Here is a 22515-nt window from a genome sequence, read left to right on the forward strand (position 1 = left end):
AGCCCGGGCTTGGGAGTTGGAGGTTGTGGGTTTTAATTCTGCCTCCGCCATTTATCAGCTGTGTGACTTTGGGCATGTCCCTTCACTTCTCCGTGCCTCCGTTACCTCACCTAAAAGGGGGATGAATAATAATGTTGGTATTTGTATTTGTTAAGCGCTTACTATGTGCGGAGCACTGTTCCAAGCACTGGGGCAGATACAGGGTAATCAGGTTGTCCCACGTGAGGCTTACAGTTAATCTCCATTTTACAGATGAGGTAACTCAGGCACAGAGAAGTTAAGTGACTTGCCCATAGTCACACAGCTACAAGTGGCAAAGGTAGGATTCGAACCCATGACCTCTGACTCCCAAGCCCCACGCGGGACAACCTGAATAGCTTGTATCTATCCCAGAGCTTAGAACAATGCTGGGCCTCCAGAGTAAGCGCTTGAACACGGGTTGGGGAGTCAGAGGTCATGGGTTCCAATCCCGGCTCTGCCACTTGTCAGCTGTGGGACTGTGGGCAAGTCACTTCCCTTCTCTGTGCCTCAGTTCCCTCATCTGTAAAATAGAGATTGACTGTGAGCCTCACGTGGGACAACCTGAATAGCTTGTAATAATAATAATGTTGGTATTTGTTAAGCGCTTACTATGCGCGGAGCACTGTTCTAAGCTGGGGTAGATAGAGGGTAATGAGGTTGTCCCACGTGAGGCTCACAGTCTTCATCCCCATTTTCCAGATGAGGGAATGAGGCCCAGAGAAGTGAAGTGACTTGCCCACAGTCACACAGCTGACAAGGGGCAGAGGCGGGATTCGAACCCATGACCTCTGACTCCCAAGGCCGGGCTCTTTCCACTGAGCCACTCTGCTTCTCTATCCCAGCGCTTAGAACAGTGCTGGGCCCAGAGTAAGCGCTTAACAAAGACCGACATTATTATTGTTAATATTGTTATTGTTGCTATTCGCCCGCATCTCAGGGTCCCCCTCCCGTCGGCTGCCGCAAGTGCGGCCGAAGCATCCGTGAGGTTGACCGGTCTCCTAGCAACGGGGGGGGGAGGGGGGGCGGGAGGGCTGGCGCGCCCCCGCTTGCCCGCCACTTCCGTTCCGAGGCTCAGGCCCGTTGCCAAGGGCGACCGAGGCCGGGGCCGGGCCTGGTGGCTCCGCAGAACCCGCAGCGCCGGAGCCCTGCGGCAGCGGCGCATCCTTCCTCGTCGTCCTCGTCGTCGTCCTCCTTTTCCCCTCCCGGTGCATGCGCGATGGAAGGGGCTCCGCCGCCGGAGAGCCCGGACAAGGCCGCGGGGGCCCCGTGGGTACTGCTAGGCCCGCGGCCGAACGGGGAGGCCAAGCCTCGCCCCCCGCCGCCCCCGCCGGGGAAGCCCCGCGGCATTTGCTCCCGCTCCTATTTCCTGGTGCTGATGGTCTTCGTGCACCTCTACCTGGGCAACGTGCTGGCGCTGCTGCTCTTCGTGCACTACAGTAACGGGGACTCCTCGGAGTCCGACGAAAGAAAAGCCGCCGCCGCCCCCGTCGCCGCCTCCGATTCCGGGCCCCCGCCGGCAGCCCCCTCCCCCGCCCCCGCCCCGTACATGACCTCCCTCCCCCGCCTCGAGGGCATCAAGGTAAGAGCTTCCCCCGGCCCTCTTTCTGCAGTCACCTGGAGGGGCCCCGAAATAAGAATGTTGGTATTTGTCAAGCGCTTACTATGTGCAGAGCACTCTTCTAAGCGCTGGGGTAGATACAGGGTCATCAGGTTGTCCCACGTGAGGCTCACAGTCTTCATCCCCATTTTCCAGATGAGGGAACTGAGGCCCAGAGAAGTGAAGTGACTTGCCCACAGTCACACAGTTGACAAGTGGCGGAGCCGGGATTGGAGCCCATGACCTCGGACTCTCCAGCCCGGGCTCTTTCTACCGAGCCCCGCTGCTTCCCTAAGTGGGGGCTGGGGAAGGAACAGATTTAGGAGGGGCCCTCGGGGGCGGAGGGGCCCTCGGGGGCGGAGGCCCCCGGGACCATTCTCCCGGCGGCAGGGCCGGTGCTCAGGGCATGATCGACGCCTCCCCCCCTGTGGAATACGAACTTCTTAAGCGCGCCCTTACCCCCTTTTATAAATCGATCGGTCGGAGTTATTGAGCGCTTACTGCCTGCAGAGCAGCGTCCTGAGCGCTGGGGAGAAGACGATCCAACAGAGTTGCTGGACGCGTCCCCCGCCCACAACCAGCTCACAGGCTGGAGGGGGAGACCGACATTAATAGAAATACGTTACGGATACGTGCTTGAGTGCCCTGGGGCCGAGGGAGGGGTGAATAAAGGAGGCAGATCAGAGGGATGCAGGAGGGAGTGGCGAAGGAGGACACGAGGGCTTAATCTGGGAAGGCCTCTTGGAGGACACGGGCCTTCAGTAAGGCTTTTCGACATCCGCCTACCTAGAGGAGCCCCTTCTATCTGACCGGTAAATGGGCGGGCCCCAGAAAAAATGAAATAACTCCCCCAGACCCGTTTGAAAGACCAGTCTGTCCCTTCCGTTACCATCCTACCACCCCAACGCTAAAGAGGAACTCCCCTTTCACGTTGTCATTATTATTGGATTAAGCACTTACTTTGTGTCGAGCACTGTTCAGAGCCCTGGGGTACAATCAAGCTACTCGGGTTGGACACGGTCCCTGTCCCACGTGGGGCTCGCCGGCTAAGCGAGCACCTTGTTTTAATCAGCCGTTTTGGTTTTAGAGAATCTCAGTGTTTGAGGCGTTGCTTGTCTGACCGTCTCCTGAAAACGGTATTAAATAGAAATGATTAACACGAATGTGTGCTGTGATTGTTTATTTGTGCCTACTTGGTGTCCTCCAGGTTGGCCACAAGCAGAAGGTGGAGCTAATTCCTAACCAAGAGCACTCTGTGAAAACCCTCAGTCTGAAACCCCTACTCTTTGGTAAGGAACTGTGACACGTTTCCTGTCCACAAGGAGCTTACTGTCTAGAGGAAGACAGACAGTGATATAATAATAAAGGGCTTACTGTGGCTAAGCGCTAGGGTAGATACAAGATTTGTAGATTGGACGCAGTCCCTGTCCCACGTGGGGCTCGGTCTCAGTAGAGAATAGGATTTAGTCTCCATCTGACATGAGGAAACTGAGGTGCAGAAAAGTGAAGTGACTTGCCTAAGGTCACACAACAGACAAGTGGTGGATCTGGAATTAGAACCCAGGTCCCCTGACTCCCCGGGGCGATGCTCTTTCCACTGGGCCTTGCTGCTTCCCTGTAATTAATTTGTGGCTATATAAATAAGTGCTGTGTGACTGAGGATGGGGTGGGGTGCTGAAAGGGTACAGATCCAACTGCACAGGCAGTGCAGAAGGGAGAGAGTGTAGGGAAAAAAGAGGGCTTCGCCAGGGAAGGCCCGATTAATGAATCGTTCGGGTTTTCCTAGATTAGGTTCCGCTAGTCGATTGCCAGAAACCTCTTTTGAGTTTAGTTACGCAGCTACCTTTAGAGCAGTTTAGTCACAAGAGTTGTGTGCCAAAAACTTTTCAAACGATCTTGCCAAAATGAAGAAAACTCTCTATGATAAGAGATGAAAACTGTTTTTAACTGGAAAATATATGTACTGTTTATTTCCATCATTAATAGGCTGACCGTGTAGCCGGGATTGTTGCTGATTATTATTATTATTTTTTTAAAATAAGCTGTCCCAGGCAGTCATAGATGAGTAGGGAAATATCATGCAGTTGGGATTTGGATATAAACAGAGCAGGCTGCCTTGAAATGACCCACCCCTGGTTGTTCTTGCTCAATTTAAATGGTTGGCCTTCCTGAAGCGTCCTCAGTACACGCTCCGTTTTAAGTTGCAAGGCATTTTAGGAATTATAGCGCTGATGTACCAGAATTCTGTGAGACTTTAACCCCGCATTTGCCTCTCTCATGGCTGCTGAGAGGAAGGGTGTTGTTCAAGGTCAGGTTGGCGTCCTAAGGGCCTGGTTTTCAACCAGACTAGTATTGGCAATCTACTCTTCAACCACTTAAGGGGCAATGTTTTTTTCCCCTGTAGTTTTGCCACCTCTGGTCTTATTCCTTTGAGGAAAATGCCACTTAATCCTTCTGATAGATCGTTGTGGCATTCTAGAATACTCTTGAGAATTATAAAAATTTATTTATTTTTTCCTCTGAAGCATTGTGTCTACACTGTCCTGACAGAATACCAGCAAAAGTGATGGTAGTGTCTTTACCTTCCTGTGATTCGAATAATGTGATCCTATGGTCCTTTTGCGAATCAGATGTGCATTAGGAATAATTTCCTACATTGTTTCCACAGCTCCTATTAAAGCTTTAGTGGTCGTGTTTATTTTCACTGAGATACATTGAACATATCCCTTTTTGCCCGAATTGGCAGTTTGAAACATCTGATTTTTAAATTTCCCAGAACAGAATTGGATAGTCAGGTTCAGCCCACTTTCTTAGAGACGTAGCATGGCCCAAGTGGAAAGAGCAAGGTGCTGTATCCTGATTGTGGCTCTGCCATTTGCTTGCCCTGTGACCTTAGGCGAGTCACTTAACTTCTCTGGGACTCATCCCCCCCCGAGCGTGAGCCCCATGTGGGACAGGGTCTGTGTCAGACCTAGGTATCTTGAATCTACCCCACTGCTTAGTACATTCCGTGGTGTTTAACAAGTGTCACCATTATTGTTAGTAGAAGTAGTAATAATTTAGTGGTAACTAAAGGGGCATGGTTAAGGAATGATGCCTGAGATCTTATTTGAATTTCAAGAAGCCTGATTATCTCAGTTGGTTTACTCAGATAAATTTGTGTAATATCTCCAAAAACCTAAGCTTTTTTGTGCTAGAGATTTTTGGCATTTGTTTTTCTGCTTCCTGGTTGAAAGGGAAATTTCCTGCTTATTTCTTTTCCTATTCATCTTCCCAATTTGTTTTGCATTTTCCAAGTTGATATGGTTCAGTTTTGTAGTTGGTAATATATCTTGAATGAGTAAATGTTCAAAGCATCCTGACAGATTTTTTTTTTTTGCCTACAACATTTTTACCAGTCTGTAAAATATTTATCAGTTCTTTGCTATTTATTCTGATAGAACAAGAAATGTGAGCATCAGTAGTCTGAGCAAGTTAAAAAACAAAATCAAGTCTTTGGGTCCTATTTTCAAGAATTACTAACATTCCTTTCCACAGCTGAAGATCTTGGCACAATTTCCTTGAGGTCATAGATGTGGACCTCTACTTATTTGCTCGGCTGGAGAAAAGACCATAAAAATCTGAAAAAATATACTAAAGTAACTTTTTAGTGGAGTATAGTCTGTCAATTCTCTAAGATCTGGCTAACGTGGGTGGGGAAGATTTCTGTGTCTATTCTGGCAAACACTCAGTGGTCTCTTCCATTCAATTGTATTTATTGAGTGCTTACTGTGTGCAAAGCACTGTGCTAAGCGCTACTGCACAGCATTGGCACTTTGTTGCAGTCACTTTGGCCAATTTGTTCATCAGATTCTTGAGCACCCTTAACAGGGTGCTATATCCCTGTCTGCCTACTCACCTGTTACCCCCCACTGCCCCAGTGGGGACGACTGACAGGGATGAGAGACAACGTGCAAGCCGCTCTCACTATAACCAGTTCTTCCGCAGAGGTTCTCGGTCCTTGAAGTCTTTGTGACTGGACCGAATCTGGTTCATCATTTACCGTGGGAGACTCTGTCGATAAATCACTATTCGAAAGGGGAGAAAATTGACTACATTAAGAGAGGAATCCGTAGCAAGTCCAAAATCTTGATAATGATCATTTGAGCACTTCTTGATGTTTAGCGTAGAGAAACTGAAACTCACAGTCTTCTATTTGACACAGATACTCAGGGCTGGTAGAACTCCCTCTTTATTCCACAACAAAGATTTCCCACGTGTTTTTCAGGAGGAAGATTTTTGGGAAACTATTGTAGCCTTCCCTTTTCCCTCAATCCCTTCCCCCTATCTCAGTGGCCCATTTGTGGAAACATGCAATTTTGTTGTTTTTTTTTTTTTTTTAAAGAGGAGATCTGTGTTTTCTAACAGGTAGGTCTGGGCACAGGCATCACTTAATAACTCCCTTTTTGTGGAGATTATTTGGGTAGGTCACAGCGTCGCCATTGGTTTTTAAGTATTTAATCTTTATAACATAAATTTGTCAAATCATTTGTCTTCTGGCAGTGATTTTTTTTTCCCCACTAGCCATTTTTTGAAGAAAATTCCCAGAGCTAGAAAAGTATTCATTTTTCAGTGCATTTAAAAAGTCATGAGAGGGCATGGGAATCTGATGACCTGAATTTATCAGCCCTGTTAGCCTAACCCTGGCCTTTCATTTTATCCTCTTGCTCAGTTATCCCACAGAGCTGATCCTGCCCCGTGGACAAGCTGTGCCTGACGAGAAACAGGCCAGTAATGCGATAGGCACCACAATTTTAGCTTATCATCCCAGTAGCCTATTTACTAACCGTTCTGTCAAGGACTCTAGCTCATCACGCCATCTTCTTGATGTACACCATTTCAAGTGAAATGTGTAAAACCAGCCACCTTATCTTTCCACACCAAACCCTGACCTCCCCCTGACTTCCCCTGTACCGAAGACGACACCCTCCGTCCTCCCTGTATCGCAAGCCTATAACCTCGGCGTTATCCTCGACTCATCTCTCATTCATCCCCCCACCAAATCCTGTCCGTTCTACCCTCTCCCATCTCTAGGATCCGCCCCTTCCCCTCCACTCCAACTGTTATCACACCAATCCTAATGCTTATATCCCGCTTTGACTACTGCATCAGCTTCCTCCCTGCCTCCCGTCTCTCCCCTCTCCAGTCCATACTCCGCTCTGCTGCCCGGATCATTTTTCTAAAAAAAAATGCTCAAAGTCTACCCACTCCTCAAAAACCTCTAGTGGTTGCCCATCCATCTCCGCATCCAAAAGAAAATCCTTACCATCGGCCTTAAAGCACTCGCTTACCTTGCCTTGCTAATCTACTGCATCCCAGTCCGCATATCTCGCTCCTCTAACGCCATTCTTCTCAGGGTACCTTGATCTCCTCTTTCTTGCCGCTGACCCCTTGCCCACATCCTCCTCGTGGCCTGAAACTCCCTCCCCCCTATAGCCAGCAGACCATCTCTCTCCCCATTTCCAAGGCCCTAGTAAAATCACATCTCCTCCCAGAGGCCTTCCCCGGCTAAGCCCCGATTAGACTGTAAGCCCGTCAAACGGCAGGGACTGTCTCTATCTGTTGCCGACTTGTTCATCCCAAGCGCTTAGTACAGTGCTTTGCACATAGTAAGCGCTCAATAAATACTATTGAATGAATGAATAAGCCCTCACTTCCCTTCAGTGTCTCTGCAACTGGATCTGTTTTCTTTAAGCCCTTTGATATTCATCCCTCCCCTAGCCCCACAGCCCTCTAGTCTGTAAGCTCCTTATGGGCAGGGATCCTCTGTACCTACTCTCCGGTAATGTACTGGGCACACTGTAAGTGCTCAGTAAATGCCAGGGTTTGCTATTTGTTACAAACACAGTTTTTTTTCAGATTGTGAATAGAGAGGTATTTGTCGGTTTTGAGGTTAGGCCATCCTTCCCCACCCTTCAGACTCGAATTTAGAAGCATGTTAGTAAGATGTTTTGTTTGTTCACACTCTATTAAATTTAAATAAAATGTCCTGCGGTGAGGTGAAAGTTCTTAAAGTCTCACTCCAAGCAGTGACTTGGTGGGAAAACGAGCCAAAAATAAATACCTGTAGAGAATCAGCGTGAAGGAAAGGAAAAGATTATTAAACCTGTTCCAAGGAAGCCTAACTAGGAGGGCAAAGACCGTTCAGACTGAGTAAATGTCACGTTATTCTGATGCCTTGGACATATTCTCCTCACAGCTGTAACAGCAATACCCTCAGTAATGACCTGTTTAAATGTTTCCATCAAATACACCCTGCACTGGTTGGGAACACTGGAGTGGAGAGCAAACGTGAACAGAAAAGACAGAGGGACCTCTTCCACCCTTGCAGATCAATTTTCAGTTGGTCTGAGACGTTTGTGTGAACGCAGTTCTTGTCCTGCACATCCCCATCTGTAAGAACCAGGGTTAGTTTTCATTTTTGTAGATTCTCCACACTTTAGGAGAGGAGGATGCAGAACAGGGTGGATTTCTTTCCCTTTCTTGAGGTCACAGTTGACCCTAAGGGAAGTTTGCTCAGTGTTGTCTCTCTGCCTCTTCCAAGCTTGGAACCACATGGGTTCCAATCCTATGGACAGGGTGGAGTTGGGCCAAAACCAAAACCAGCCAGGTTTGGACTGGGCTCAGACATCTGTCCGGTATCCTAGAAGCTCTCCTGTTTCGGATTTTTTGGCCAGGAGGCCCATGGTGGTGAGCCTGGGGTGCTGCCCCACATTTGTGTTGGTTTATTAATAATAATAATAATAATAATGGTATTTGTTAAGCACTTACTATGTGCAAGGCAATGTAGTAAATGCTGGGATAGGTACAAGCAAATCAGGTTGGACACGGTCCCTGTCTCTCAAGGGGCTCAGTCTTAATCCCCATTTTCCAGGTGAGGAAACTGAGACCCAGAGAAGTGAGGTGACTTGCCCAAGGTCACACAGGAGACAAGTGGCAGAGCCAGGATTAGAACACAGGTCCTACTGACTCCCAGGCCAGTGCTTTTTCCACTAGGCCGTACTGCTTCTGGTTTCAAATCACAGTATCTTATGGAGAAAACAATGCTTGCTTGAAACTACTGTGCCTATTCCCCGTCTCTCTCACCCTCAGAAAGGAGGCCTGGGTCTACACGATGTAGTGGTTACAGCACGGGCCTGGGAGTCAGAAGGTCATGAGTTCTAATCCTGGCTCTGTCACTTGTATGCTGTGTGACCTTGGGCAAGTCACTTCACTTCTCTGGGCCTCAGTTCCCTCATCTGTAAAATGGGGATTGAGTCTGTGAGCCCCATGTGGGACAGGGACTGTGTCCAACCCGATTTGCTTGCATCCACTCCAGTGCACATAGTAAGAACTTGACAAATGCTATAATTTTTATTATTACCTATATCCAGTCCCACTCTGACCTGGACTAAATGTACCTCCTGAGATCTCCAGGCTGGGTTCTAGATGGGCCAGATTGAGGTGGAGCAGGGATTTTGGACCCATTCAAGGCTCCACTTCCACTGTCCTCCACACTCAGTCCCCTCTGCCTTCACAGTATTGGTCCTGGTACAGCACTGATCCTGAGGGAAAAGTGTCACTCAATTTGTTTTTACGATATTTGCTTACTACAGTGAAAAGATGGGGAAAAAAAAAACCACCCTTATCTCACTGTGTCCTAGCCTACTGGTCTCTATACAGGGAGCTCCCTATAAAGACAGTTTTGTCCAGTTGAATTTTAGTTGTTCAAGGAAATGGAGACCATTCCATAATCTAGTAGTTTTCACAGTTGGGAAGATTTCATGTTTTCAATCTGAATTTTCACTTTTTCAATCTCATCCTGTTACTCAGGCTTAGCAAAATCCCCTAGTACCAGGCAGGCCAAATCAATTCTCTACCTTCTTAAGATTCTCATCTACCCTATATTAAAGGCCACTGAATTGTTTTCTGTTTAATCGACCCAGAGGTAAAGCCAGAGCCTGTAATCTTTATAAGCGCTTAGTACAGTGCTCTACACACAGTAAGTGCTCAATAATTATGATTGAATGAATGAATGAATTTGCATCTCCATTGATTTAGTTCTCTAAATTCCGAGAAGCAGTGTGGCCTAGTGGATAGAGCATGGGCCTGAGAGTCTGAAGGACCTGGTTTTTAATCCTGCCACTTGTCTGCTGTGGGACCTCGGGCAAGTCGCTTCACTTCTCTGAGCTTCAGTTACCTCATCTGTAAAATGGGCATTGGGACTGTGAGCCCCATGTGGGACAGGGACTGGGTCCAACCTAATTAGCTTGTATCTACCCCAGTCCCTAGTACTCTGCCTGGTACATAGTAAGTGCTTGACAAATACCATAAAGAAAAGAAGGAAAAAGCAGCATGGCCTAGTAGATAGAGCACAGGTCTGGTAGTCAGAAGGACCTGGGTTCTAGTCCTGGCTCCACCACTTGTCTGCTGTGTGACCTTGATGGGATCTCATCTGTAAAATGGGGATTAAGACTGTGAGCCCCACTTGGGACAACCTGATTCCCCTGTGTCTACCCCAGCGCTTAGAACAGTGCTCTGCACAAAGTAAGCGCTTAACAAATACCAACATCATCATCACCTTGGGCAAGTTGCTTAACTTCTCTGTACCTCATCTGTAAAATAGGGATGAAGACTGTGAGCCTCTCGTGGGATATGGACTGTGTCCAACCTGATTAGGTTGTATCTGCCCCAGAACTTGGTACAGTGCCTGGCACATAGTAAGTGCTTAACAAATACCATTTAAAAAAAAGGTGCTGAATATCCTAGCACTCCAATGTCCAGTCCTTGATGCCATCTCATGTGCTATGACAACAGTATGAGTTTGTGCAGCATCTTTTCTACTAAGGAGCCCAAAGCACTTCACAAAAAAGCACTTCTGTTGTGTACACACACACACACACCCACACACACACTCAGAAGGATTCTGACATCCCCATCCTCTGATGATTTGCCAAATAATAATGACACTTGTCGTTCACTCTTTTTCAGAAGCTGGTGATGGTACCTTTCCTGTAGGTCATACATTTATAGTAAAATATTTTTGTAGTTTTTAAATCAGTTGCCTCAACCATTGGCAGTAAACATGGACATTATCTCTAGTGTGCAAGTAATATTTATTTTCCAAAGCTTGTTTATAAAATATCTGTATTACAAGATCTCTAATTTTATCCTTCTCCAGCGTAAACTAATCTAGCAAGAAAATTGCTTTCATCACAGATACTGCAAGCCAAACATCCTCGATAGATTCTTTTTGTGTAACTATTTGAGATTTTTTTAAACGACTTAAGCTAAAATTGTATGGGGAAATCTCAAAGTCTGCCCCAGGTGGCTTTTTTCCCCCGTATTTTCAATAAGAGCTGTGGGCTCAGCAAAGTTCAGGGTGGTGTAATTGAATCTATCTCTGATTTACTAAGCCTGATATGTTTGATTCCTATTTCAGAATGAACTATAAAGTAAAGCCTCATGTGCCCTTTACATAGAAAAGCTCTGGGGGTAACAGTAATACATAAAGAGTGCACTGGGCTTCATGTCAGAACAGTAAGTATGAGTTGCATTGGGCAGTCTTTATAACTTTTCAGATCCAGAGCAGACTCTCATGCAATAGTTTCTGTTTTCAAACAAGTCTCAGCAGGGCCTCCTGTTTTCACTTTACTATTTGAGAGGAGAGAAAGGGTCGACAGGACTGGGTCTTCTACCTGCAGGAGGGAGATTGCACCGGGTGGTTAGAGCAGTGATCCGAGAAGGCTTCATTCTCCCTGAGGGTAGGGATCCCGTCTCACCAACTCTGTACTGTCCCAAGCGCTCAGTACAGTGCTCTGCACACAGTAAACACTCATTAAGTACCATCGATACCCCTCTAGACACTAAACTTCTTGTGGGGGGGGGAGGTGTCTACTGACTCTGTTCTACTCTGCTCTCCCAAGCATTCAGTACAGTGGTCTGCACACAGTAAGCGCTCAATAAATACCATTGATTGGTCAGGTGGGTGGCAGGAATCGAATGACAAAGCTGCCTTCATCTCTCCACTGCCCAGGCATCTGAGCCCCCTCCTTAACGTCTTTCCTCCCCTTTCCTCCTCCCCTACATCACCCTAACTGTGCTTCCCAACCTTCGATCTGAAATAACCATCCCGTGTCAGGGGAAGCGAAGCCAGCCTGCTCCATCTAACCCAACAATTTCACGTAGCTACCTGTTCTTCTGAAAGCTTATCCTGTCTTGCCTTCACAGATCTCAAATGCTAAACCATGTGTGCGGTAGGAGAGGGAACGGTCTCATCTCTCTGTGCATTGTATTTCCATGGGGGGTAGTTGACTTTGCTGGGCTAAAGATTGTTCTCTATTTTCTATGTGAGTACAAGGCTGCTTTATCGACTACACTGCAACTGATTAAAATACCCTCTCTTTCGAAGCTTTAGCCTTCAAGTGATTGTCCCTTAGTAGAAAGAGTGTATGTTCCTATACGGAGAGTGGGTATATCTGAGCGGAACAACGGACTTCAATCTTTTCACCTGTCCTTTACTTCGTGCCCTTAGGCTCTGCATCGGTGGTGCTTCCATTTTCTGACTGCCAGCTGCAGGTTCCTGTTCCTCTTGTTCCAGGCGTAAGCCTTGTGCACCACCAGTCGGTTTGTCTGCACCTCCCCGCTGATAATGTACACTCCAGTGTGAGTGTCCCTCATGATATTGTGAACGCAGGTAGCATCCAGTTCCAGCCACTGTTGGAGTCGTGGGTGAATCTCAGCTTTTAGCAGAGGACCGTGTTTCAGCACCTCCAACTTGGAGTCCATGTCGCAGTCGAAGATGCTGGATGAGGTCCGGTTCCTCCTGGAGATCCGGATCTTCACAGCTGGAACGGGCAGATGAGACAGAGTTTACAGTTTGGATTGAAAGTCTGGAAAACAGGTCCTAAGAGGAGAAGTTTAAAGGGATTTGGGTTTGGTTTTGGCTTTTTTCACCTGGTAACTTAATGGTAAGAGCTGACTTCAAGTAAGTGGGGGGGGGGGGGGATTTGCATATTCAAAGATGACTGTCAAGGAGTTTTACCCTAGGGCGTAGGTATTATTGAAAAGACCAAGGCCTAACCGTGTCCTGACTCTGGCCTGTAACAGCCTCCTTCCTCATATCTGACAGTGACTCTTCACTCCCCACCCCCACCCTTCAAAGCCTTATTGAAGGTACATCTCCAAGAAGCCTTCCCTGACTAAGCCCTCCTTTCTTTTTCTCCTACTCACTTCGGTGTCATCCTGACTTGCATCCTTTATTTATCCCCCCTCCCAGCCCTACAGTACTTATGTACATATCTGTAATTTATTTAAATTAATGTCTATCTCCCCCTCAGACCGTAAATTCAATGTGGGCAGGGAATGTGTCTGTTTATTCTTGTAGCGTACTCTCCCAAGCACTTAATACAGGGCTCTGCACACAGTAAGCACTCAATAAGTACAATTGACTGACTGACATTCAGAATCCATATGCAGGGCAGGTTCTGGCATTGTCCCCATAGTGGTGATGGATTGCGCTGGGCCATCTATGCTCTTTCACAGCACAAATTGTAAATGGATAGATGTCTATATGAGCAGACATACCCACATAAGTATAATCATAGGAGTGATAGTGTTTATTGAGAGCCCTGTAATAATAATAACAATAATCATATTTTTAAGTGCTATGTTCCAGGCACTGTACTAAGTGCTGGGGTAGATACAAGGTATTCAGATTGGACATAGTTCATGTCGCACATGAAGCTCACAGTCGTAATCCCCATTTTACAGATGAGAGAACTGAGACACAGAGGAATGAAGTGACTTGCCCAAGGTCACACAGCAGGCAGGTGACAGAGGAGGAATTAGAACCTCTGACTCCAAGGCCTGTGCTCTTTCCACTAGGCCACGCTGCTTCTGTACTAAGCACTTAGGAAATATAGAACAAACAAATGACCTGTTCCCTCCCCACAAAGAGTTTTACACGTTAATGGGGGAGACTGACGTAAAAATACTTACCAATAGAGTGATTAAAATAAGTAATTGACTGTGCAGTTGAGTATCCCAAGTTCTAGATGCGGATGCTGGGTATATACAACTTGGGGTGCTGGGAATATTCATCAGGGAAGGTTTGTGTGGAGGAGGTGGGATTTCAGGAAGGGCTTTGACTGTGGGGAGAGACGTGGTCTGTCAAATTTGGGAAGAACAGCATGAGCGAGGAGATGGAGGTGGGAGAGTTGAGAATGAGCTACAGTTAGGTTAGCTTGGCAGGAATGATGAGAGTCAGTTGGGGAGTAGCAGGTAGGTAAGCTGGGTGAGTTGGTGGAGACTATTGAAGCCAACTGTGAGGACCTTTTACTTGTGAAGGATTTTGAGGAGTAGAGAAATGTCTATCAAGTGGAGCTTCAAGGAGGTGATTTTCACAGCAGCCTGTAGGATCGATTGGAGTTTGGGTTTTGGGGAGAGAGGAGGACTGGAGGCAGGGTAAACCAGTGAGGGGGCGGCTACTTTAGCCTAGCCACGATATGCCCAGAGCTTGAATCAGGGTCAAACCAAACAGCCGTTTGGATGGAGAAGAAGGGACGGATCCAGGAGATGTTCCGTGGGAAGAACTGACCGGATTTGGCAGAGTAGATTGAATGTGCGAATTGAAGGGCAGTGAGGAGTTGAGGATGACGCCCAGGTTGTGGGCGTCTGGGGCAGGGAAGAAGGAGGAGGAATGGGTTTAAGGGGAAAGGCGAAGAAGTCCATTTTGGACCTGTTGAGTTTTTAAATGAAGAGGACAGTGATTCAAAAATCCAACCTAGAAAAAAAGGTCCAGTTGGACACCAAGAAGCCCTTCGTGGCTGTCAGAGTGATAAAAACACAAGAAAGGGTTACAAAAAGAGGTCATAGAGTCTCCAACCCTGTAGATTTTATAAAAAGATTAGAGAACCATCTTTTCTGGATTTAGTCTTTCACCTGAAATTGGACCAGGTGATCTCTCAAGGCTCCCTTCCAGCTCTTTTGGTTCAAAGATTCTATTCCCAACATGGCATTTGAGCTTCACTAAGAAACTGTAAAACCTAAAAACTCCCTTTTTCCTCAGCACTGGACTGGGATTGCAACCAGGGTTGGGGGGGGGGAGGCAGCTGGCAACTGTGTGGCAAGATATTTTACCCGTACTCACTGAAATCATTGGTGCAAAAGGTGTCCAGGACCTCTTTGGTAGAGCTCGCCTCCTCCAGCTCACAGTCTCTACAGCTCGCTCGAGGCACTGTGGACACACAGCACTCTAAGTTATTGTTCTCCACAGAAAGTGAGTCTTGTTCTGAACTGATCAACTTGGAGACTAAAGCCCTCTTTGTTCACAGAATTAATATAAGCAATGCAATGCAGGATTCGGAAACGAGAGCAACGAGGAAATGCCTTAGCGTAAACCGGTTGAGTACGGAAGGGTTGGTTTCCCAGGGCAATGGCAGTGGTTCCCCATGTTCAAGCCTGAGCTAGGAAAATGAATCCCCTTCCACTAGATGCCCATTGTAACCCCTCTGGGCCAAGGGCAGGTACTGTTTTAAACCCAAATCTCTGGGTTTCATCTTTTCATTCAGGTCTGTGGGAATGGGAAACTGTTCTCATGATCGTCAAATAGTTTCTGAGTGGGCATGGTGCTACGGCAACATAAAGGAGACTGGAAAAGAGACTCACTTCTGCTTGCACTCGTCTCATCCGTAATAGCAGAAATGCACAAATTGTGATCTGCAGGAAATTGGTTACAGTTCAGGATCTCTGGCCACGGATATCCGTAACAAGCCATGATGGGCGCACAGCTGTTTCGAACCGCTTCGCAGAGGCTGCGACAGGGGTAGATGAACCTAAAACAAGAAAAACAAGAACATGCTGAAGCTCAGCGATTTTTTTTTTCTCCCTGGCACGATGAAAGGAGCTTCATCAGTCCCAGAATATTCGCTGGGCGGTAATCCCAGCCTAGGGAGGTTAAATGAAGCCAGCACTGTATTGCCACTGGTCCAGAAGAAAGCCAGATTTAAAGGTAGACAGAGTTCTGCCCTAGTCAGCTGTGCGGGCAGCAGTCTGGAAAGGGTTGCTGTCCTTGAGCCAAGGCTCCTCGAAGACCGGAACATCAAGAGGCCGGCTTCAAAACGGAGACGATCCCGGTAGGGGATCCACCCATCCGTACTGCACAGAGCCGTTTGCGCGTTTAGATCATGCAGGAGAGCGGATCAGTCGCTCCCTGGTCTCTTCGCATCACAGGATCTCCCGTTAAGAAGCATCATCTTTGAAAATGAAGGATGTCCCTATAAGTTTAATGTTTTCCTGGAACCTTGGTGTGTTTTAAAGATTAGAGCCAAGGAGTCATCCGATCCGGTTCAAAAACAAGAAAAAAAACACTCTTAGGCTTAAGAATGTTTGAAGCAAGTCCATTGCAATCAGTCATGACAATTCTCCTGTCCACTCGGAGAGGCGGGGTGGAATGTTGGCCCTGATTCATTGCTAACGTGGCCTGCTAAAGCACGCATCTGCGTGAAAAGCATGTGGAGCCCTAAATCCATCTTCTGGTTTGGCTACGCAGGCTGATTTTGTTTCCTAGAACTTGTTTTTGGCTCATTGTGCCCCTGAAAACCTCAGATGAAATGATAGTAAGAGGAAGAGAAAATAGAGGTAGGGGATAAGGGGGTGATCTGTAGCCAAACCTCTTTCAAATTTTATTTGGGAGATTCAGGGCATGGTTGAAATGCTGCAAAAAAGGAAGCTCCTGTCCCTGAGAGGCAGAAGAGTAGAGATTGCCAGTTAAACTGCCTGGAGGAGGGGAAGAGAGTTTGGGATGATCGTCGGTATTACTTTCGCCCAATCTCCCCACCTTGCCTTTCCTTAAAGAATGGCCATGATTATGACCCAAATTGGTCCCCTGTCCCTCCTCCATCACCTCTCTCTGCTTCTACTAGCCCTTCCATCCCTTTATCATCCTCAAATTGTATTTATTTAATTCCCATTTTATGGGCCCTCCCAGCTGAACCTATTCCATTTTGCTCCTCCTGGGAGAAAAAATATGGTGCTTGATCAGTTTTTGTTGGCTTTCAAGAACTCCTTGGAAGACAGGCAATTTATAAATGTGAAATGGAAACCATTGAAACCCTAAATGTTATTAGTTGCCTATTCAGCTATGGAGGATCCAGCTGCTAAAGTCCTTGTTTGGAGCAGCATGTTCTGGATTATTTGAAGACATCTCCAGATGTTTTTGCTGTTGTTTCCTTGTCGTTCCTCTTCAGACCCCTTTCCACAGGGGAGTGGTTTTGAGATATCTCCCTGCACCTATTTGTTAAGGGCTTACTATCTGCCAAATACTGTACTGGGTTGACACAGTATCTGCAGATTGCACACAGTCCCTGTCCCACACAGGGCGCACAGTCTAAGGGGAAGGGAGAATGGGTGTCGAATCCCCATTTTACAGATGAGGAAACAGAGGGACAGAAATTAAGTGACTTACCCAAGGTTACACCAGCACGCAAGAGGCAGAATCAGGGTTAGAACCCACATCTTCTGACTCCCAGACCCATGCTCTTTCCACTAGGTCATGCTGCTTCTCCAAGACTGTGAGCCCCATGTGGGACAGGGACCACATCTGAGCTGATCGTATGCCATCTGCCCCGGCGCTGAGCACAGTGGTCAGCAGATGGTAAGTGCTGAACAAACACCTGTTTTTTTAATTATTATTATTATTAAGCGGGTTCGATACTAATCAAATATTTCAACTAGAGTAGGAAGGTGCACTTTGCTAGGCAGCGGTCCAACTGTCCTGAATGTAGTGAAAAGAGATCCTTCACTAGGAGGTAGACAGGCTCCAGCATTGGCTTGTCTCAGGGCTCATTGTGCTACAGCAGATACCTTTCATTCATTCAGTCGTATTTATTGAGCGCTTAGTGTGTGCAGAGCACTGTTCTTAGCACTTAGCACTCTGTGTATTATGAAGCAACCTCTCCTTGACAAGGAAAACAGATCAGACCTGCTATTAGAGCTTCTGTACTTCCTTGCCAGAGTGTATTCTTGCCTACCCCAATACTATTTGACTTTTCCTCTCTGGAAAGAAGGGGAACCTTTTTGTGGTCTCTTAGGAGGGGAGGTTGGTGGGTGAGTGATGTAGGAAGCAGTTTTTTTGTTGGTTTTTTTTGGTAAGCACTTACTATGTGCTAGGCACTGTAGGGTAGCTACAAGATAATCAGACGGGACGGAGTCCGTGTACATGTGGGGTTCACAGTCTCAATCCCCATTTTACAGATGAGGTGACTGAGGCCCAGAAAAGTTAGACTTGTCCAAGGTCAAACAGCAGACAAGTGAAGGAGCTGGGATTAGAACCCAGGGCCTCCCACTCCCAGGCTTGTGCTCCTTCCATTAGACCATGCTGCTTCTTTAGTTCTTAATGGTTACAGGCAATAACAAGAAGAGTTGACATATTATTATCTTGTAAAAGCTACTGTGAGGGTCAGGAAGAGGGGAGCAAGAAACTGTCCCCACTGTGCTTCTGTAATCCATGAGAGGTTGGTTTGCCACGTGAGCAGAAGGAGAGATGACGAAAGATACCATGTGAGAGTTGTGAAGAGGAAGGTGGAGCTGCTTTACAGCCAAAAAGAGATTTGACCATGGAATTTTATCATCAGGATGGAAACTTGTTTTCAGAGGGGAAGCAATCTGCAATTTAGACTAGATGGAGCTAGAAAATGTCCCCACCCTTAACCACTATAGGGTTATTTCCTCCAGTGAGATGTTTAGGACTGCATCTCTGAAGCAGCAAGATTGATTAAGACTGTGAGCCCCATGTACAACAGGGACTATGTCCAACCTGATGTGCTTGTATCCTCCCCAGCCCCAGCGCTTAAAACAGTGCCTGGCACATATTCATTCATTCATTCATTCATTCATTCAGTAGTATTTATTGAGTGCTTACTATGTGCAGAGCACTGTACTAAGCGCTTGGAATGTACAAATAAGTAACAGAGACAGTCCCTGCCCTTTGATGGGCTTACAGTCTAATCAGGGGAGACAGACAAAAACAATAGCAATAAATAGAATCAAGGGGATGAACATCTCATTAAAACAATAGCAAATAAATAGAATCAAGGTGATGTACATCTCATTAACAAAATAAATAGGGTAATGAAAATATACACAGTTGAGCGGAGGAGTACAGTGCTGAGGGGGAGGGGAAGGGAGAGGGGGAGGAGCAGAGGGAAAGGGGGGAAAAGAGGGCTTAGCTGAGGGGAGGTGAAGGGGGGATAGAGGGGGAGCAGGGGGAGCTCAGTCTGGGAAGGCCTCTTGGAGGAGGTGAGCTCTAAGTGGGGTTTTGAAGAGGGGGAAGAGAATTAGTTTGGTGGAGGTGAGGAGGGAGGGCATTCCAGGACCGCGGGAGGACGTGGCCCAGGGTCGACGGCGGGATAGGTGAGAACGGGGGATGGTGAGGAGGTGGGTGGCAGAGGAGCGGAGCGTGCGGGGTGGGCGGTAGAAAGAGAGAAGGGAGGAGAGGTAGGAGGGGGCGAGGTGATGGAGAGCCTTGAAGCCTAGAGTGAGAAGTGAGAAGCACATAGTAAGTGCTTAACAAATACCACAATTATTATTATTATAAGCAGTGTGGCTTAGTGGAAAGAGCATGGGCTTGGGAGTCAGAGGTCATGGGTTCTAATCCCGGCTCTGCCACTCACCAGCTATGTGACTTTGGGCAAGTCACTTAACTTCTCGGTACCTGTTACCTCATCTCTAAAATGGGGATTAAGACTGTGAGCCCCACATGGGACAATCTGATTACCTTGTATCTAGACCAGCGTTTAGAACAGTGCTTGGCACATAGTAAGCGCTTAACAAATACCATCATTATTATTATTGTTGCTGTTATTATTGTCATCAAATAGGCACCTGAGCCTGGCTCGGGGCTAAACAGACACAACACTTGCGATTTAGGAGGTTTAGAGGCAAAATGGGCAACATTCAACGAAGACAAATGAGTAGGGCCCCCACAAATAGATGAAAGACCAAAAAAACAAAAAAACAAGTGAAGACAGAAGCCCAGGCCACAGAGAAATATGAACATAAAATACAGAGCACCGTTTTTGTTTTTGCTTGTTCTCTCAGGTGAAGGGGTTCTCCCAATTTTGTCCGAGGAGAGGGTGCCTAACTGAGTAACGATCTCCGACAGTACAGGGTTCGAATCTATTTTGAAAAGGACCTTACCTGTCCAGGCAAATTGGGGCAAAGAGTGAGCAGAGAAAGATCCTGGCATCAGGATGACACTCTCTGGCCAAAAGGGGCAGCCAACTAGAAGACTGCTGGATCACCTCTGCCATGGTTTCATGTTCCAGAAGGTTTGGGATTCTCATCTCCGAATATCCAATGTCGTAACATAGGGCCATGCTTCTTGGAATTAGCGTGCAGCGGGAGGAGCTCCTCAGGAAGTCTACGTTAGCACTGGAAGAGCCCCAGCTAAGCAGATAGACCAAAGGAACTAGCAGCCACTGCACAGTCCCCTTGGAATCATATCTGCTCTTTGCATCACCCATTCTCCTGTTTCTTTCCTGATAGGCAAATGTGGAAGAAGCTGCTGAGAGGGCTCCCTCTTCCATGAAATGAGTTGTTTCTGTTGGGGAGGTGGTTTTTTATAGTTTGAAGCCACCTCATCCCTAATCCGCTCTCATTATGACTCCACTGTTTTAAGAAGACAATACAACAATTTTTGTTTGCCAAAGGGTTTGATTCCTTGGATTTTTTTTTTATGGGGAGCTTGGCCCAAATCAGCAGGAGTTGTAATGAGGCCAGCCTAGGGAGTTGGATGTTTCCAACCCCAGGGCCCCCAAACAGTATCTCAGACCCTTTTTGCATTTGATTGGATCTCTGTTGGATGCCATTATTCAAACCCCCAGGCCCCTTTTTTTGTGCTCTGGGATTAGTCATCATTTAATAAACACTAATGGTTGTTTTTTCTCCTTTTTTCTTTTTTTTTTTCTGTGGAAAAGCAATCAAGTGTTGACCAAAGTAAATTAAGGACTATTTATTTAGCTCAACCCATTGTTCAAGGTGAGGGTGGAGGGGATGATGGGGGGAAGAAAGGGATGAGCTCGCTGTCCAAAATTAACCCTTTCAAGGAACTAAACATGCACTTCCAATTGGGATTGATTGAATTTGGGGCCTAGTGTTCTCCACAGGATTGATGTCTGTGCGGTGATTGAGCTGTGCCACATCAGTGCTGAATTTCTGTTTCAAAAGGAAACGTCATTACAAAAGTTCAGAAACTTGCACTCTAGTTTATTGAATTCCATCCCCGACTTCTTAGTGTCACATTTCTTCGGTTAATTTCCAATAAAAGCAAGTATTGGGAAGGAGCCCTTAGTTTGCTTTTCATTCTTGCGTGGATGTCTTTCCACTAACTAATGACTGGGAAGCAGAGCCATAATAAGGCTTCTAGGTTCTTGCTATGCCAAGGATTCCCTCTTCAAGAGACAGGAACAGGACAACATCAGACTTCCCACTGGATCGGTTTAAACTACAAACTGTGAGATTTCATGACCTCTAGTGTGAACTCCACCCTTCCCAACCTTTATATCTCCTGTTCCTGCACTTTGATACTTCTTGTTATTTCCTTGGTGGACTCCTCCCTCTCAAAGTGTTGAACTTTGAGCCAAGCTTTTATCCCTTCCCTCTGCCCCCACCCCCACCCCAAATCTTTCCTTTCCCCAGCTGCTAAAGTGCTTCCCACCCCTTCTTCAAGGACCTTCATCTCCAGCTCTTCCATGAAGCCTTCCCTAGTCTGGCCAAAGAGAGAGATTTGCATAGCGGTTCAGTATATAAATGTCCATACCATGTGCGGAGTTGGCTTTCAAGACTTTGGATGCACACCTGCCCACTCCCAGTTGGGGCAGAAAGACCTCACCTGGCCCACATACAGAGGGATAATGAGTTTCTGGGCAAGGACAGTTCCCCCAAATTGGCTCGGGCCCGTGGAAAGATGAGGTGTGGCTCGGGCCCATGGAAAGATTAGGTGGTTGGTTTTCTTCTTTGTTTAGCTTTAGAAATCCTGAATGAGTTCAACAACTCTACAAGATGTCATTTCCTCTCCTACCAAACCCCTATCAGGCCGATCCAAACATTTCTCCTATCCTCTCTTGACTACTGCATGAGCCACCTTGCTCCCCCCCAGCCTCCTGTCCTCTCCCCAGTCTAGTCCTTATTTCACTCTGCTGCCTGGATCATTTTTCTGAAAAACACATTTGGCCCGTATTTCCCCACTCCTCAAAAACATCCAACGGTGGCCCATCAACCTCTGCATCAAATAGAAAGTTCTTACCACTGGCTTTAGCACACTCAATCAGCTCTCCCCGTGCTCCTACCTTATCTTGCTGATCTCCTGCTGTGACCCAGCCCACACACTCCGCTCTTCTAAAGCCACTCAGGGTACCTCGATCTCCTCTATCTCACCCCTGACCCCTCGCCCACATCCTCCATCTGGCCTGGAACTCCCTCCCCCTTCATATTTAACAGACCACCACTCTTCTCACCTTCAAAGCTATCCTAAACTCACATCACCTCCAAGAGATCTTCCCCGAATAAGCCCGCATTTCCCCTTCCCGCTCTCCCTTCTGCATCACCTACGCACTTTCATTCATTCATTCAATAGTATTTATTGAGCGCTTACTATGTGCAGAGCACTGTACTAAGCGCTTGGGATGAACAGGTCGGCAACAGATAGAGACAGTCCCTGCCGTTTGACAGGCTTACAGTCTAATCGGGGGAGATGGACAGACAAGAACGATGGCAATAAATAGAGTCGAGGGGAAGAACATCTCGTAAAAACAATGGCAACTAAATAGAATCAAGGCGATGTACAATTCATTAACAAAATAAATAGGGTAATGGAAATA

General features: G+C 47.0%; 1 protein-coding gene across 3 annotated transcripts in view; it reads left to right on the forward strand.

Annotated features, from left to right (window-relative positions):
* Positions 1-1096: 1096 nt before the first annotated feature.
* Positions 1097-22515, forward strand: part of P4HTM (prolyl 4-hydroxylase, transmembrane) — a 41028-nt gene continuing 19609 nt past the window's right edge. For all 3 annotated transcript variants that reach the window (XM_029050666.1, XM_029050667.1, XM_001505618.6), the window contains exons 1-2: positions 1097-1600; positions 2826-2907. In XM_029050666.1, coding sequence (XP_028906499.1) covers positions 1238-1600; positions 2826-2907 — 445 coding nt within the window. In that variant the 5' untranslated portion in view covers positions 1097-1237. The remainder of the gene's footprint in view (positions 1601-2825; positions 2908-22515) is intronic.

Source organism: Ornithorhynchus anatinus, chromosome X1 (assembly GCF_004115215.2).
Source record: "Ornithorhynchus anatinus isolate Pmale09 chromosome X1, mOrnAna1.pri.v4, whole genome shotgun sequence".
NCBI lineage: Eukaryota > Metazoa > Chordata > Mammalia > Monotremata > Ornithorhynchidae > Ornithorhynchus > Ornithorhynchus anatinus.